At 38.8% G+C, this 16,255-nt stretch overlaps 1 protein-coding gene across 1 annotated transcript; it reads right to left on the bottom strand.

The window, feature by feature from the left end:
• Positions 1 to 15,195: 15,195 nt before the first annotated feature.
• On the bottom strand, positions 15,196 to 15,939 carry LOC109816916 (uncharacterized). Its single transcript, XM_020382074.2, has one exon. It carries the CDS (start codon positions 15,937 to 15,939, stop codon positions 15,196 to 15,198), a length of 744 nt encoding a protein of 247 aa, XP_020237663.2.
• Between the last annotated feature and the right edge of the window lie 316 nt (positions 15,940 to 16,255).

Here is a 16,255-nt window from a genome sequence, read left to right as displayed (position 1 = left end):
ATATTAATTTAAATTTACCAACCTCTGTTCAAATTTAGATTTTTAGAATTTTTAGAACCCATAAGCTCATTCACACTTTTTCATCACTTTCGCACACTTTCTCTCTCTTCGATTCATATTCGCACTTCCTTTCTCTCTCGTTACCTCTTTCACCGATTAGGGTGTACTGCACTAGCTCATTGAATTCACTTTCCTAATGCTGCGATTCGACCACTCCCTACCCTAACAGGGACGGAGTATAACTATAGAAGCGGGAAGTTGTTCAATAATCAATAATCAGAGAAGATCTTATTCTCTGATTTTCAATAATCTCTATCAACATAAGAATATCACGGTTATTAGGGGTTATACTTTATATAATCAATCACAACCGATTTTCCTATTCTTCCAATCCTCGCAGCACATTTAACACCTCGAAGCTGAATTGGAATAAATTGGAAAATCATAGAACTAGGTAACTTAGGAGCTCAGGTTTCTATGGTGAAAGGTCTTGTTAGGTGTAATTATGGTTGTTTCCCAAGTAATGGAGGGGATGATTAGGAATATGGTGTTTTTTTCGGTTGCTAATATAATGAGAGCAGAAGAGATAAGACTTTATTTCTTATTGGTCATAAACAATATGCTACATGTTTATAATTTATATTTTTTTTGTTAGTTTCCTATAATTCATAGACATATATTTTGCAGTGTAATTGTGAAAGCTCTCAAGGTGGATAGTTTGCAAAAGCTTTGCTCATGTTTAGAACCTATTCTTCGTAGAGTTGTAAGACAATTGACTTCAAATTACTTTCACACTATTTACTGCTCTATGTATACTGTTTCTTAGCTTAGATAGATATATATCCTGTTATTTGACTCACTACATTGTATGATTTTTTTCTTTATCAGGTAGTGGCAAATATCATTAACTATTTGGAGAGCACATCTGATCCTCCAACTTTCATTCAGGTAACCAATCGAAACTAGCATAAGCAAACTACAAGAGCATCAGAAAATAAATTTTAGAATTTTATGCATGTTCATACTTTCTATGCCCATCTTTTACTTTTTTCTCCCTTGAACCAAAAATTATAGCTAGTTAGCTAACTAGCTCCTCCTCTTCTTTCAAAACTAGGCTACTTCCTTTCTCTTGTCCTTCATCTACCAAAATTATCTTCTCAATGTTTTCTTGCACTTCTTCAGCACAGGTTTCTATTTCTATTACTTATTCTGTTGCAATGTTTTGTTCATCATGCTCACTATTTTTCTCCTTGGTTTCTACTATCTCTAACATTAGCTCGTTGTTTTTAATTATTTTAGCTCTTTCATCATTGCCATAAATCCCCTCAAGGTCTAAACTCTTGCAGGGCCGGCCCTGATCTAATGCCACGGTAGCCCCCAACTAAAAGCAGAACGTGAATTTGAATAAGGAACATATAATCAATAGACGGAGAAATCATAGAAACTAGTAGAGGTGATGATTTCATTTATGAAAATATGTATGCACACGTTCATTTTTTTTCTACCTCATACCATATTTTAAAATACAGCTAATTCCCAGAAGAAATATTCTTTATTTTTAGGATGCTATACTTCATTGTTTTTTATTAGTAAAAAAACTAAGAATTATCTTCTAACAAACATTGGTACACATAAGCCAGTGTAGATGAGTTCTGGGAGTTTAGGGCAAATTGTGGTAAGATGCAGCTGATACTTAAAACATGACATTTGCCATAACAGCTTGCATGATAGAAATCAATGAAACTAACAATTTATTTACAGAATTTACAAAATTACTGCAGAAAATTAGAGTTGGAATTCAGGTGTTGAAGATTAAATTGATTGAAGTAGCACAAGCACATGTCTATGTTTCTGTAAAAGATTTTGACAAAACAAGGGAAGAATGAAAATAAAAAAATAAAGTGAATTTGGCAGTTTACTAATGATAGTATGAGGCTTTTAATGATTAATGGAACATGCAATAAATCTTTGAGTAAAAGGGAAACAAAAGGGTCAAAGGTAGAATAGAAAAAATTGTTAAATGGTCAAACCTGTTCCAGTTTGGTGTTGTGGCACCAAAATTAATAGTAACCCAAATGTTATCATATGTAGCAGACATAATTCTTGGTAGTGGGTGTTCGGAAATTTTGTGATGGATGGGAAGCAAAATTTATTGCAAGAGGTTATATTATCCTTAGTATTCATATGTTTCCCATAGGTAGACATAGAATCTGCAGCATTGGCCTTCATTCATGTGCTTCTTTAGTTTTGCTTCTTATACAAGTAATACAAACTCTATTTTCCCCCGACAATGTAAGTAAGGATCAGGATTCAATCCTAAGTTCATAAATGCATTGTGCACATTATTCTTTTGGACTTCCCAAAAAATTAAGATTTGTGTTCTTCTGAATACTGTACATGAAATGAAACTATTAACATAGATTGATCAGTGTGTAAGAGTTTTTGATTTTCAGTAAATACTTATTAAATAACCTTGATTATTGTTTATATTCCTGATCAGTTCAGATATGAATTTTATGATCATTGCTCTTTTTTAAAAAGCAAAACAGTCAAACTTGTGGAGTCAGGTTGCATGTTCTAGAACATTTAAAAGAAAAGTCACAACTAATATGGTATGTTATAGTTGGCACATTACCTATCACTTATATGTAGTTAGGAGTTCAATCCTTTGACCCATATATATATATATAAAAGAACATATTGTGAAACAAAGTTAATCTCTTAAATGGATTTTAGCACTTCGAGAAATTAATCTTTAATTCTTGATCCGAAGATAACCGGGATTTTAATATATATATATATATATATATATATATATATATATATATATATATATATATATATATATATATATATATATATATATATATCAAAAGCTAATCATGTTGTTCCAACTCCATGAAATCATATTTCTTTATTGGTGGAATTAAAAGTAGTTGGAGTGATGAATTGTTGCAATATGTAACAATTGCTATTTTTTATGGCCAAAACTGCACTGAATTATTTTTTATCAGAGAACTTCACTAATGAACTGGTATAATAATACAGTTCGGTGAACCACTAATCTAAACTCTATTACCTAGTAGTCTTATTCTTTGGCATTTAGTATGTAAATGTTATATCCCCGTTTTAATGGGACGTAATTTTGGACTTTGATGCATATTTTCTACAAGATGATATCGATGTAGTTCATGGAAGGTGCTAGCTGATTCCCTTTTTAATCTAGCAAAACTGGATGATGTTCCTTCTCAAATCTGGTTTATTATTAGCTACAATTTAGTTTATAAGCACTTGAATTAGGCATTTTAAGATGTAGGTGGATTACTATTAGCTAGTTCCATTATTAGTTGCTTTTAATTACTATTATTATTAGATATAAGGAATATTCAATTATATTCCTTATAAGTTGTATGTCTAATTTTATTGTTTGATTCATGTTTCTTAGTCATTTTGGAGTCAAGCTGAAAATGGAAATGACCACTTATCGAGCATGGATGTATAATAGGCTTCTTCCTGGTCGAAGGGGATATACAACTGAGTTTTTAAATGGCCTTGAAGAGTTTATGGCTATTTCTCGTAAACAACCAGTTTATTTGAGTGAAGGAAAAATAAGGTGTCCTTGTAAGTCATGTAAAAATGAGGCTTATTTAACCCTAGATGAAGTGAATGTTCATATTCTTCAAAGAGGATTTACACCTAGATATTGGTATTGGACATCCCATGGAGAGAGAATCCCTCGTACAAACGTTGATGTTGATATGCATTCAGTTTCTAGCAGTAGTCAACAATGGGGTTATGGAGATGTTAATAGACATCAAGACATGGTATTTGATGCTGCTGGTCTTAATGATGAGCAACAAAATTAAGAGGAACATCCAAATATGGAAGCTGCCAAATTTTACGAAATGTTGAATTCAGCTCAACAACCATTATGGCCAGGATGTGAAAATACATCTGAGTTGTCTGCAACTATTACAATGTTGAGTTTAAAATCTAAGCACAACATGTCACAAGCTTGTTTTAATGATGTGATGAAGTTTATGAAAGAGTCAAGCCACCCTAAGAATGTCATTCCTTTTAATGTTAGGGAAACAAAGAAACTTGTAGTAGGGCTCCTAACATATTTGATTTGTGTCTTGAATGCAATAGATTAAATCTTTAGTATTTATTTTTTTTTCCAACTGTGAGTGTTATTTAATTTAGTGGTTTTTTATGATGACATTGTTATAATGATGTTAAATGAGATCTTGACCTTTTATGTTTATAAATCAGGAACTAACATGGACTGGAATTAGACTGGAAGAGTTTCAGCCATCTTGCTTTGAGAAGGTTATTGTCATTGCTCAATTTTTTTTTGCTTAGTTTTGATTATGATGATAATAGGTTTAAACTTAAAGAGTTCAGGAAAGTTTTGGTCATCCAAATTTGAGAAGGTTCTTGTCATTATTTAGTTTCTTTACTTGGTTTTGGTTAATAATGTGATGACACACATTATCAAGTACATCATCAATGTTTTACATTCTATGATATGGGTATTGAGTTTATATATGCTTTTCTTTTTAAATAACTTCTGGATGAGTCAATCATGCCAAATGCAATACTTGTTCCTGCACGCACTTTTCTTTTTTGTCGTTGGAACCTTTTTTTGGGGCTCAGGTGACTCAAATTCATTTGCAAGTTACTTGTCGGTGAACTGTTCAATAAAATACACTCGAAGCCAAGGTGGAGCTCATAATCTTGGCTTGTTTATTCAATGAACCCAAGTTTAACTTTTCAAATTTTTGGTTCACTCCCTGATTTAGGGCTCAAGTCATCCGACTTATTCAATTATAAGCAAACAGTTCAAGTAGCTAAAAGTGACCACTAGCTACCCTAAGTTGAGTGAAATATGAACGACTCAAATGAACTGCACACGAGCAGTATATTTATTTTTTCAACCAAAAAAAAGAGAGTAGTATAATACTGTTCTGATTTGATTTTTAACTGACACGGGTACATACATAACGATAAAAGGAAAGAGTAGATATTCTTTTTAGTAAATATAAAGAATGAGGTTAATAGTGAAAGTTATAAGAATTGTGAACTTGTAGGGCATCATAATATTAAAAAAAATTATAAAAAATTACCTGCGATTTTTCTTAAGAAATTTACTTGTGAATTTGAAATTTTGCAGAAAATTTACCTACAAAATTTTAATTTTGCAGAAAATTTACTTGGGAAATTTTAATTTTGCAAGAAATTTACTTGCAAATTTTAATTTTCGTGAAAAATTTCTTGCAAAAATTTTGTGGATTTTAAAATTTGTAGAATATTTTTTGCAAATTTTTTAAGAATTTTTTTTCCACAAGAAAGTTTGCTGCCATTTTTTTTTTGCAAGAAAGTTTTCTATAGATTTTTTTTATAACAAAAATCATAAGAATTTTTTTTGCGAATTTTGAAATTGGCAAGAAACAATTATCCATGAAGGTATTAGCTGCGAAAATAAATTTGTAGAAAAATTCGCAAAAAACTTATTTCCTACAAATTTTAATGAAAAATTCCTAGGAAAATCTTTAGGTAATAGAAAAAATTCTAGTAGTGCTTTATATATAGATAAAAAAAATGTAAAAAAAAAATATGTACGTTTGTGGTCTCAATTTCATGTTTAATAATAATAATTAATGAATGGATAGGGGAGTTACTCCATTGCTTTACTTCATAGTGGGAGAAAAATTGAAAAGAAAGAGAGGAAATAAACAAAAATTCATTTAATAAAATATAAGTAAGAAATAAAGTAGAACTTACAATAATTATTAAAATTAAATTAAATTAAAACAGAAAAAATTAATATTTTAAAAATTATATTTTATTTATTTAAAATTTATATATAAATAAATAATATATATAATTATTATTTTACGCTTCTCATATTATTTCGTTTCTATGTATATAGACATACTGTGTGTTTGTATCAGCGTCAAAACGTAATTTTTCACGTTTGACCGAAAGGAAAAAATAGCAGCTTCTCCGTAAATTGATACTTGGACATAAAGAGAAATGAAGAACTTACGTTTAAAAATTGAAACCAAACATGCACATAATGTATCACCCTTACTACTAACTACAATAGTGGTCATATACGGAAGATGGTAGCTTTACTTCTGAAACTGGTCACAATCACGGCCACATATTATAAAACAAACCAAATAGAAAGAAAATGTTAATTTTATATTTCCCCTCAATTCTGCGACAATTCTCTCATTCCAAAGTATAAATTTTTTATCCTATAAATACCCACAATTCTACCCTTTGAAGCACCCATGTTTTTGCAATATATCCTCTAATTCATCACTTTGGCAATAATTTCCTCTAAATCTACACTTCGAGCACAGTACAAAAATATCAATTTCTATTAAAGTAAATGTATTTTTAATCTTTCAAATTTGAAATTGGTTTTTTTAATTTTTATTATTTTATTTTAATTTTTATACGCAAATATTGTCACATAAAATCTATTTTGTATTTTTGTTAATGAATATATCACATTAAACTTAATTGATGTTACATAATTGTCTTAATTTATCACTTTTATATATGTTATTAATATTTGTAGACTAAATAAGATTTTTGAAAATTATAAGACTATCTTAAATTTAAGTTTAAATTTAAGAAATTAAAAATATATTTAAATCATAAAATTACTCCTTAAATAACCTCTCTCTCTCTATCTATCTATCTATCTATTTATATATATATATATATTATCTTTTAGTTCTTACAAACATTTCCTCGTTTTTAAAAGTAGTGCATGTATGGAAAATAAAATTTAAAGCACAAATGCGTGAGCACTAGGGAAAAGAATAAGTCAGACCTTATAGAGTGATTTATGACCTGTCTTCTTCAAAGTTTGACCTGACCTAACCTATTTAATAAAAGATCGAGTTTAAGGTTTTCTTTAAAAAAATTATTTATATAAAAAAAAGTCAAGTTTATGTTTATAAAAAAGTTTGTTAGACTTGATAAGTAGATATATTTATTTATATAATATAATAAAAAATTAATATATATTATTAAAAATATAAATAAAGAAATAAATTTGTAAATAAAATAAATTATCACTATTAAAATATTTTTTATATAATTATTTTTTTCTTCATTATAAGTTTTTAAGTTTATAACTTGTACATGAATATACATGAATATACATGGTTACATATAAATTGTCCTTTCAATAAAAAATGATTCAATTTTTTTTCTATATTCCTTTTAAAGTTTAAATTTTAATAATATTAAATATTTTATATTTTAAAAATAATTTTGTTAATTTTATAAATTAAGTTTATTAACTTAATTAATATTAATAATTTAAATAGATTAATAAATCAATACAGATTTTAAAAAAGTCAGGTTAGACTTAAAAAAAATTATAATAAATAATAAATTAAACTTAAATTTTAATTCAGGCTCAACCCATGTATTTAAAATCTACCATGTAGTATCTACATCCCTAGTAAACAGGGTAAACGCCACACTATCGAAGATTTAAAAACACTAAATGGTATTTAATGAAAAAAATTGTTAGTAGCTTCTACATGCATGTGTTAAAACGTTAAATGCAACAACATATACAGTATGAACTGGATAAGTAACTAAACGTTCAACATTTTCTCATTATTTAATCAATTAAGCTAACATATATAGCATACTGATAATCCAATACTCCTATTAATGAATAATACATTAATTAAATACATTTTTTTAAAATATTACAATTATATGATTTTAATTTATTAAATATAACAATTACGTGATTTTAATTATATAATTTTTTTTATTAATTTAAATTACATATATTATTCATTTTAATAATATAATTATAATATATGTAATTTAAATAAACAAAAATTATATAATTACGATATTTAAAAAACTAAAATCGTATAATCACGATACTTGAAAAATTAAAATTTCAATATTGAAATAAAGACTAAAATTACTTAATTAAAATCTTATAACAAAATTGTATAATTATAATAATTGAAGGATAAAAATGTACTAACGCTAAGTAAATTTAATCATTTTATTTTTATATAAAATGAATGCATTCATAAAATAAGATTCAGCGTGCTGTCAAAAAATTATATGATTCAGCCTCTTCTAAAATAATATATGTTTAAAATAAATGATTCAGCCTACATTTTATTATAACATGGTTTCAAAATTTTAATTTTTTTTCTCTAATTATTTGATTAAATATTTATATTTAGAGTATTATATGAACAAATTATTACATTTAATAATATAAATTAAATCCAAATTAAAGTAATTTAATTTAAAAGTATAAAAAATTTACTTATATATATATATGGATTAAAAACAATAAATTATTAAAATTAAAACTCATTTATAAATACTTGTTGAATCTTTTTCATAGCTCGATAAATAATTTAATAAGCCAATGATTTTTTTCCGTGTTTCAGAATACGGTTAACCAACATGTTAACTAATAAATTGGATCGGATTTTGCGTTTTTTTCTTCTGCAGTACCTCGTCGTGACATGAGCGTGAAAGGAGGAATCCTTTTTTTTATAACTTTTATAAGGGCTAAAATCATTTATTTTGGCTTTTTGGCTCCCATATTGTAGGGTGGATCTCGAAAGATATGAAAGATCTCTCTCCAAGCCGTACATACGACTTTCATCGAATACGGCTTTCCACAGAATTCTATATGTATCTGTTCTTACCAGATTTTGACCGTAGGGGTGATCCGTCCAGTAAGATCGGTGAGCCTCCTTTGCTTGATGTATTGGTGCTCCAAGATGGGGGAGGTACCTGCAAAAGAGACTCCGATGCCAAAGTTAGGATTTGTATGAGTAATAGTCTCGTATAAGTAATGCACGTACCTTGGAGTGAATTAGGTTTGCTTTGGGCTCTGGGCCTGAGATAAGATATGATAGCGGATCTCGTCTGGGACGAGATCCTCGGTAATCAGTGATTAGATAATGGATCTCGTATGGGCGAGATCCTCGGGAATCAGTTGTCATTCACCTGAATGCCGAGCTGACGTCGCACGACGCGTGCCCGAGATCATCTTGCACTGTGATGCCGAGCTTGGAGCTCGGCTTCGCGATACGGTCAGTACACTAGCCCCCCGAGCTCCGAAGACCGTAGGTCGAGGAGTTAAGACCGAGCTCGCCAGGGGGAAGTGACCCTTCGCGTATGTCCGCCTGTCGAGATGCCACGCGTGCAAAAGTCGTTTCGTATTTTGAAACGCGAGGTCGGCGCGTTAGTGGTCATGACGGTTATGCAATGATGGCTTTCTGTGTCATAATTGGTCTCATTTAATGCGTGGTCAGGCGTGTCCCTTGGGTGACACGCGTCGTGACCGTTTTGAAATTCTGGGGGAGAGTTTTTTCTTTTCTTTCACTCGCGCCTCTTGGCCTTTTTCACTTTGCTCTTTTCCATTATTGTGGATTCTTGTGCACGTCGTTGCTCTCGCTTTCGTCCATTCTCCGTCTCCGTTTCAGTCACCGTTTCCGGTAACCCCTTCGTTGTTAGGGTTATTTTCTGAAGAGGAGTACCAGGTACTTCCTTTTTACTGCCTTCTTTTCTCTTCTTCCCGGTTTTTCTTCGAGTCTTTCTTTTCTTTTTCATGGCTGGGGAGAGTAGTGCCGGTTCTTCTGCGCCTTCTCGGGGTAAGGCGCGTGGTAAGGCGGTGGCTATCGGGAAGGCTACCGCCGAAAAGAGGGATCCGCCCCAGGGCCCGGAGCCAGGCATTCCTGGTTATGACTGGGTCAAGTGTGAGATGGCGGGGGTCCAAAGCGTCTTTCGGACCTTTCTTGATGTTAACAGGATCTCTAGGTCGTGTAGGGTTTGTGACCCTTCTATCTCCCATATGATTCGGCTTGAGCCTTGTCAGGCCGATGAGGGCGTGTACATGGGGAAGTCTACTGACCCTCCCCATTTCTATATGTACCTAAGCTTTTTTGAACTTCATCAACTCGGCTCCTTGCCAGTTGCACCCCAATAGCTGGGGTTTTCTGAGGGCTTTTCAAGTCCTATGTACAGTGCTGGGGATAGAGGTGCCTCTTCGCGTCTTTCTTCATTTTTATCAACTGAAGCTAGGCGCTCCGCCTTATGGTATTTTGTCTTTGAATGGGAGTAGGAATGGGGGTTTGTTTACTCTCTACTCCCAATCATATAAAAACTTCAAATAGGAGTTCTTCCGGGTTGCCCTTGTGGGTATTGACCCCTTGGAGGATGAGGTGTTCCACTTCGGCGGCTTGCCGAAGTTTCCTTTTTACTTGTGTTCCAAACCGTCTAGGTTTCATGGATTGCAAGCTCGTTCTGTCGCTTGCGAATTCGCCCTACAGGGAGAGGGGCTTAGAGAGTGAGTATTTCGTGTTTTGGTGGTTTGCTAGGGTTCGTGTAATTTCCTTTTGTTGATGTGTTTCCGTTTTTGTTTGCAGGCATTATGGGGAAAAACTTGTGGCGCGAGCTTAAGCACCGCTACAACGTTGCCGAGCTCAAGGTTCCCGAGCCTCTAGAGGAGGATGTTACCCCCCTGAAGGCTAGTCGGAAGAGAAAGAGGGGAGGGAAAGAGGCCGGGGGAACCTCGGTCCCTCCAGGTGCCGAGGAGGTGACCTCCAAGGCCGCTGATGCTGATGCGGTGGATCTCACTAAGAGTCCACCGCCCCAGGTGGCCTCTGAGGAGGTGGCTCAAACTGCTGAGCCTACTGTGCAGGTCGCCGAGGTGAGTGTCCTTTCTCTTTATGCACGTCTTTTGCGCTGACTTTGTTTGGTTTATTGAGGCGGAGTGTATCCTTTCGCAGGTCGGGGTGACCGCTGCCGAGGTGGGAGACCAAGCTGCTGAGCGAGTTGCTCGAGTTGGCGGGGTGGTGAGTATCTTGTTTCTTGGGTTTTTCGTTAATAATTTTATTGTGCTTTCTGGTCGCTTGACCTGGGGCCGTTTTTTGCAGGCAGGAAATGCCCCTGAGGCGGCGACGCAAGCTGCCGAGCGGGTTGCCCAAGCTGCTGAGGTAGGTAGCGTTTGTTTGCTTGATTTTGTGGTTCCCTGTATGTCACTTGGTTTATTTTTGACATAGGATTGATTTTCGCAGGCAAGGTCGGGGGTCCCCATTGTGGACTTTCTGGATGCCGAGTAGGGGACGCCGACTTCCGTCGCTGTTGAGGCCCGTGGAGGAGGCCCTAGTCATGAGGTTCCTTCATCTGCGGCTGCCGCTTCGGCGTCGCCTCTTGGCCTTTCGTAGGAGGCTTCCCGGAGCCGATATCTGACTCACCGTTTCGGGAAGGTTCTTTCCAAAGTGCGGCTGGACCACGTGAGCGCCTCCGCCGACATGGATTCGCTGTGGAGCGGGGGGGTGACCAGGGAGAAGTTCTATCCTCAGGGTTCGTTGAGCTCCGAGGACCAGGGGTTGATAGACGGGGCTGGTCCCGAAGAGAGTTTTGATGCGGCCCAGGTCCTTCTACAGAGGGTTATGGGCATATTGGGCCATTGGAAGCCCAAGTGGGGCCAACAGCGGGATGATTTGGTCAAGCAACAAGAGGACCTGGCCAAGTTGAGGGGCCGACTTCAACCCTGGAAGGAGGCAAACAAGATCCTGAGGGAAGAGAATAAAGCTCTTAGCGCAGCCCTTGATGAGGGGAAGCGGCACGAGGCTGAGCTCCGCTCTGCGCGTGGCGACCTTGCACGGGTGCAGAAGTCTCTTGAGATTGCGTTGCGATCCAATGAGGCTTATGCCTCTCAGGTGGGGGAGCTGCAGGAGCTCGTCGCCTTCTCTCGAGGCCGCGCTCGCTCCTTAGAGGATGAGGTGACCTCTTCTCGTGGCCAAGTGCGGGCTCTGGAGGACGTTGTGACCTCCCTTAAGGGAGAGTTGGCGGCGGCGGCTGAGGAGCGCCTCCGTAGCGAGGTCATTCTTGGTGGCCGTGAGGACGAAATTGCCACCTTGAAGGCGGAGCTCGCAGAGCTGGGGGCGGGGAAGGCGGCTACGGACAAGAGGCTCGCGGAGGTCGAACGCTCCGTTGTGGTTGAGCACAAGAGGGGCTTCCAAAAGGCTGCTCGTCAGGCTCGGCTTCTTGCTCCCGGATTCGACTTTTCTTCCATGCATGTGGAGAAAGTCGTCCGCTTTGGGAGGCTAGTCAAGGAGGACGATGCCGACGACAGTTCTAGCGGGGATGCTTCAGCCTAGGCCGCCTTCGTAATAGCTAGATTTATTTTTCTTTGGCTTGAATTGATGTACTGAATTTTGAGAACTTTGTTTGTATATATATATATTTTGCTCTATCTTGTCCGTATTTGCGTTCAATTTTGGTTGTTCGCGCTATTTGAGGCACATGTTTGGTGTCTGTTATATGCTTTTGTATATGGTGATACTTCTACCTTTAGTTGGTGAAGTCGAGATTCGAGGTCGGCCTTAGTTTTTGTTTAGTAGGACTTTTTGTGGGAGTTCGAACCCGGCCGTAAATGAATGTGTTAAGATTCGTATTTGGCCCCGAATTTCGACTAAGTAATTGTTGTGAAAGTTCATAAATGACCCTAGACTGGAGTCAAGGTCAGAATTCAACCTTAAGTTGGTCGTGCCGGGGTTTGAATTCGACCCCGGTATTGAGAGTGGGGTGTGTTTTGCCAGGGTTCAAAGTCATCCTCAGGTTAGTGGTTCGCACTCGACCTTTATCGGGAGTGTCGAGGCTCATATTTGCCCTTACACTTCGATTTTGAGCAACTGATTGATTTTATTGTGGTTTGGATTTGACCGATTTTATTAAGGTTCGGGTTTGACCTTGAAAGTGCCGAGGTTCGTATCCGACCTTAGGCTTTGGTGGGGTTCGGGTTTGATCTTAGATTTGAGCAAAATGATTTAGCTAAGATTCGAACTCGACTTTTAAGCGGGGACATCGAGGTTCATACCGACCTCGGTTTCGAATAAAACGAAGTTTTTGGCGAGGTTCGTATTCGACCTCGCATCCGGATGTTGTGGTTCGTACTTGACCTCCTATGCTAAGGGAGGTTCGGGCTCGACCTCGGACTTCTGTTTGGGTGAGCGTTTCTGTGAAGGTTCGATGACCTTGCTTTATTGGCGCCGAGGTTCTAAGCCGACCTCAAACCGAAGTGTAGTGAATTGGATGGGTTGTCCGTATCCGCCCTTAAGTTTAGGGTCATGTATGTTTCGTCACGGTTCGAACTTGACCTTAGGTATACGGCTTGTACTCGGCTTTTAACGATAGTGTCGAGGTTCGTACTCGACCTTAGATTTAGGGTGGTGCGTGTTTCATCGAGGTTCAAACTCGATCTCGGATATGTGGTTCGGACTCGACCGCCGAATAAGTTATTAAGGTTCGAACTCGACCCTTGACAAGAGCGTCGGGGTTCGTATTCGACCTCGAATTCAAGTGAAGTGATTTGATTAAGGTTCTGAATCGACCTTTAAAGAAAGCGCCAGGGTTCGTACTCGACCTCGGAAATGTCGAGGTTCGGACTCGACCTCAAATTTGAGATATGCTATTTAGCTAAGGTTCGAACTCGACTTTTAACGAGAGCGTCAAGGTTCGTACTCGACCTCAGGTTTGAGATAAATTATTTAATTAGGGTTTGCACTTGACCTTTAACAGAAGCATCGAGGTTCGTACTCGACCTCGAATTTGCTATTTGATTACGGTTCGGACTCGACCTTTAAAGAAAGCGCCGGGGTTCGTACTCGACCTCGGAAATGTCGAGGTTCGGACTCGACCTCAAATTTGAGATATGCTATTTAGCTAAGGTTCGAACTCGACTTTTAACGAGAGCGTCAAGGTTCGTACTCGACCTCAGGTTTGAGATAGATTATTTAATTAGGGTTCGAACTCGACCTTTAACGGAAGCATCGAGGTTCGTACTCGACCTCGAATTTGCTATTTGATTACGGTTCGGACTCGACCTTTAAAGAAAGCGTCGGGGTTCGTACTCGACCTCGGAGATGTCGAGGTTCGAACTCGACCTCAAATTTGAGATATGCTATTTAGCTAAGGTTCGAACTCGACTTTTAACGAGAGCGTCAAGGTTCGTACTCGACCTCAGGTTTGAGATAGATTATTTAATTAGGGTTCGCACTCGACCTTTAACGGAAGCATCGAGGTTCGTACTCGACCTCGAATTTTCTATTTGATTACGGTTCGGACTCGACCTGTAAAGAAAGCGTTGGGGTTCGTACTCGACCTCGAAGATGTCGAGGTTCGGACTCGACCTCAAATTTGAGATATGCTATTTAATTAAGGTTCAAACTTGACCTTTTAACGAGAGCGTCAAGGTTCGTACTCGACCTCGGATTTCAGCGTTTGCATAGTTAGAGTTCGTTTTCATCCTTTAGATAATCAAGAAAATAAGAATATGAGATGAGCGAAAGGAGTAGTTTTATTTATGGTGCTTGTGTGCCTCGTTAAAAACCCTCTCAGTCAAAGGCTGAGGCGGGAAAAGAGTGCACAGCTTTGTTCACACTGAAAGAAGAAGAGAGACTTAAAAACTTAAGGGGCTATGGTGGGGGGATTCCCCTTGCTTTGCTTGCTCGACGAGGAAGTCTTCAGGCTCTCGGCGTAGCATTGCCGAGCTGTTTTCTGATTAGCTTTGACGGAGATGACTTTACCGTCCTTGCCCGGGAACTTCATGGTGAGGTGTGGGGTTGACACTACCGCTCCGAGTTGGTTCAAGGTTGGCCTCCTGATGATGATGTTGTAGGAAGTGTTGGCTTCCACGAGGAGGTACCGGATCATGACCCGCCTTGTATCCGGTGGCATTCCGAAAGTTGTCAGCAAGTCTACGTATCCCCGGGTGTGAACTCGCTCTCCTGCGAAGCCGACTAGGGGCTCCGTGTGAGGCTGGATGAGAGAGTGAGGGACGTCTAGTTTGAGGAACGTTGGCCAGTACAGGACGTCAGCCGAGCTTCCCTGGTCGATGAGTATTTTCTGCACTTTCCAGTTGGCTATCTCCACCACGATGACCATGGGGTCGTCCTGGTTAGGGTTGACGCCGGCGTAGTCTTCGTCGGAGAAGGAGATCGGCGGTGAGCTTTGGTGCGGGGCCGAGGTGGTAGAGTGGACGCAGTTGATGTTCTGTAGGTGTCTTCTTCGGGCCGAACTGCTGGCGCCTCCTCCCGCAAAACCACCTGCAATCGTGTTGATTATTCCCCGCAAGGGGGCTGAGTCTGTCTCTTGACTTATTTCGGCCTATACCGCGCCATTAGCATTTTGCTGGGACCCTGTGGGTAAGTCTGTGCGAGCTCCTGACCCGCGGCCTCTCCCGCGTCCCCGACCTCCAGAGCCACCTCGGGAACCTGGCTGTCGCTGGATGTAGTGGCCGAGGTGGCCTGCCTGGATGAGTTCTTCGATGCAGTCCCGGAGTGTGCGGCACTCGTTAGTGGTATGGTCGTAGTTCCTGTGGTACCGGCAGTGTTTGGACTTATCGGCGCTGTTGGGGGTGTGGCCGGGTGGTGGAAGGGCTAGTAGGTTATTGTTACTGGCTTCTTCCAGGATGTGGAATCTCGGGGCGTTTAGGGGAGTGTAAAAGTCATACCTCCCGCTTCTGTTGGCTCTGGCCGACTTCTTAAATTGGCTGTCATTATTGACTTTTACCTTATCTTTGTGGCTCTGTTCCGGTTTTGCAGGGCCCTTCCCGCGAACTTGGTCACGGAAGGCCGAGTGCTCTTCCATCTGAATGTAGCCGGCGGCGCGGGCACACAGTTCATCCATGTCGCGGGGGGCGTCGTGGCATAGGCTGTCAACGAACAATCCGGGTTTCAGTGCCATGAGCATGGCGTGCAGGGCGACCTCCGGGTTTAGATTCCGGATCCGAACCGAGATGTTGGAGAAGCGCTCCATGAAAGCTCGTAGAGGTTCATCGTCGTTCTGCCTGAGGTTGGCCAAGGCGGCCGAGGTTGTGTGGTGAGGCCGGCTGGTGGCGTATTGTGCCATGAATCGCCGCACCAAGGTGGCAAAGCTGTCGATGGATCCGGCTGGTAGTTGGGTGTACTAATGAAGCGCGGGTCCCTTGAGTGAGGTCGGAAAAACCCTACACAATATAGCGTCGCTGTTAGTGTAAAGGTTTACCTGAGTTGTGTACGAGTCTATGTGCTCGTCGGGGTCCGTGGTGCCGTCGTAGCGGTCAAGGTGGAGGGGCTTCCACCCGCGGGGTAGCGGGGTCTCCATGATGCCATCCACAAAGGGATGACGGCGGAAGGGTTCTTGGCCCTCGGAGACGTGAGTGGGGGCCCTGCTAGTACCCTGCCCT

Source organism: Cajanus cajan, chromosome 3 (genome assembly GCF_000230855.2).
Source record: "Cajanus cajan strain Asha chromosome 3, NIPB_CcT2T_4, whole genome shotgun sequence".
NCBI classification, from domain to species: domain Eukaryota; kingdom Viridiplantae; phylum Streptophyta; class Magnoliopsida; order Fabales; family Fabaceae; genus Cajanus; species Cajanus cajan.
This window is presented reverse-complemented; position numbering and strand designations above follow the sequence as displayed.

Coding starts and splice junctions, on each gene's coding strand:
- LOC109816916 (XM_020382074.2), bottom strand. CDS start 15,939: ATGGCACAATACGCCACCAGCCGGCCTCACCACACAACCTCGGCCGCC.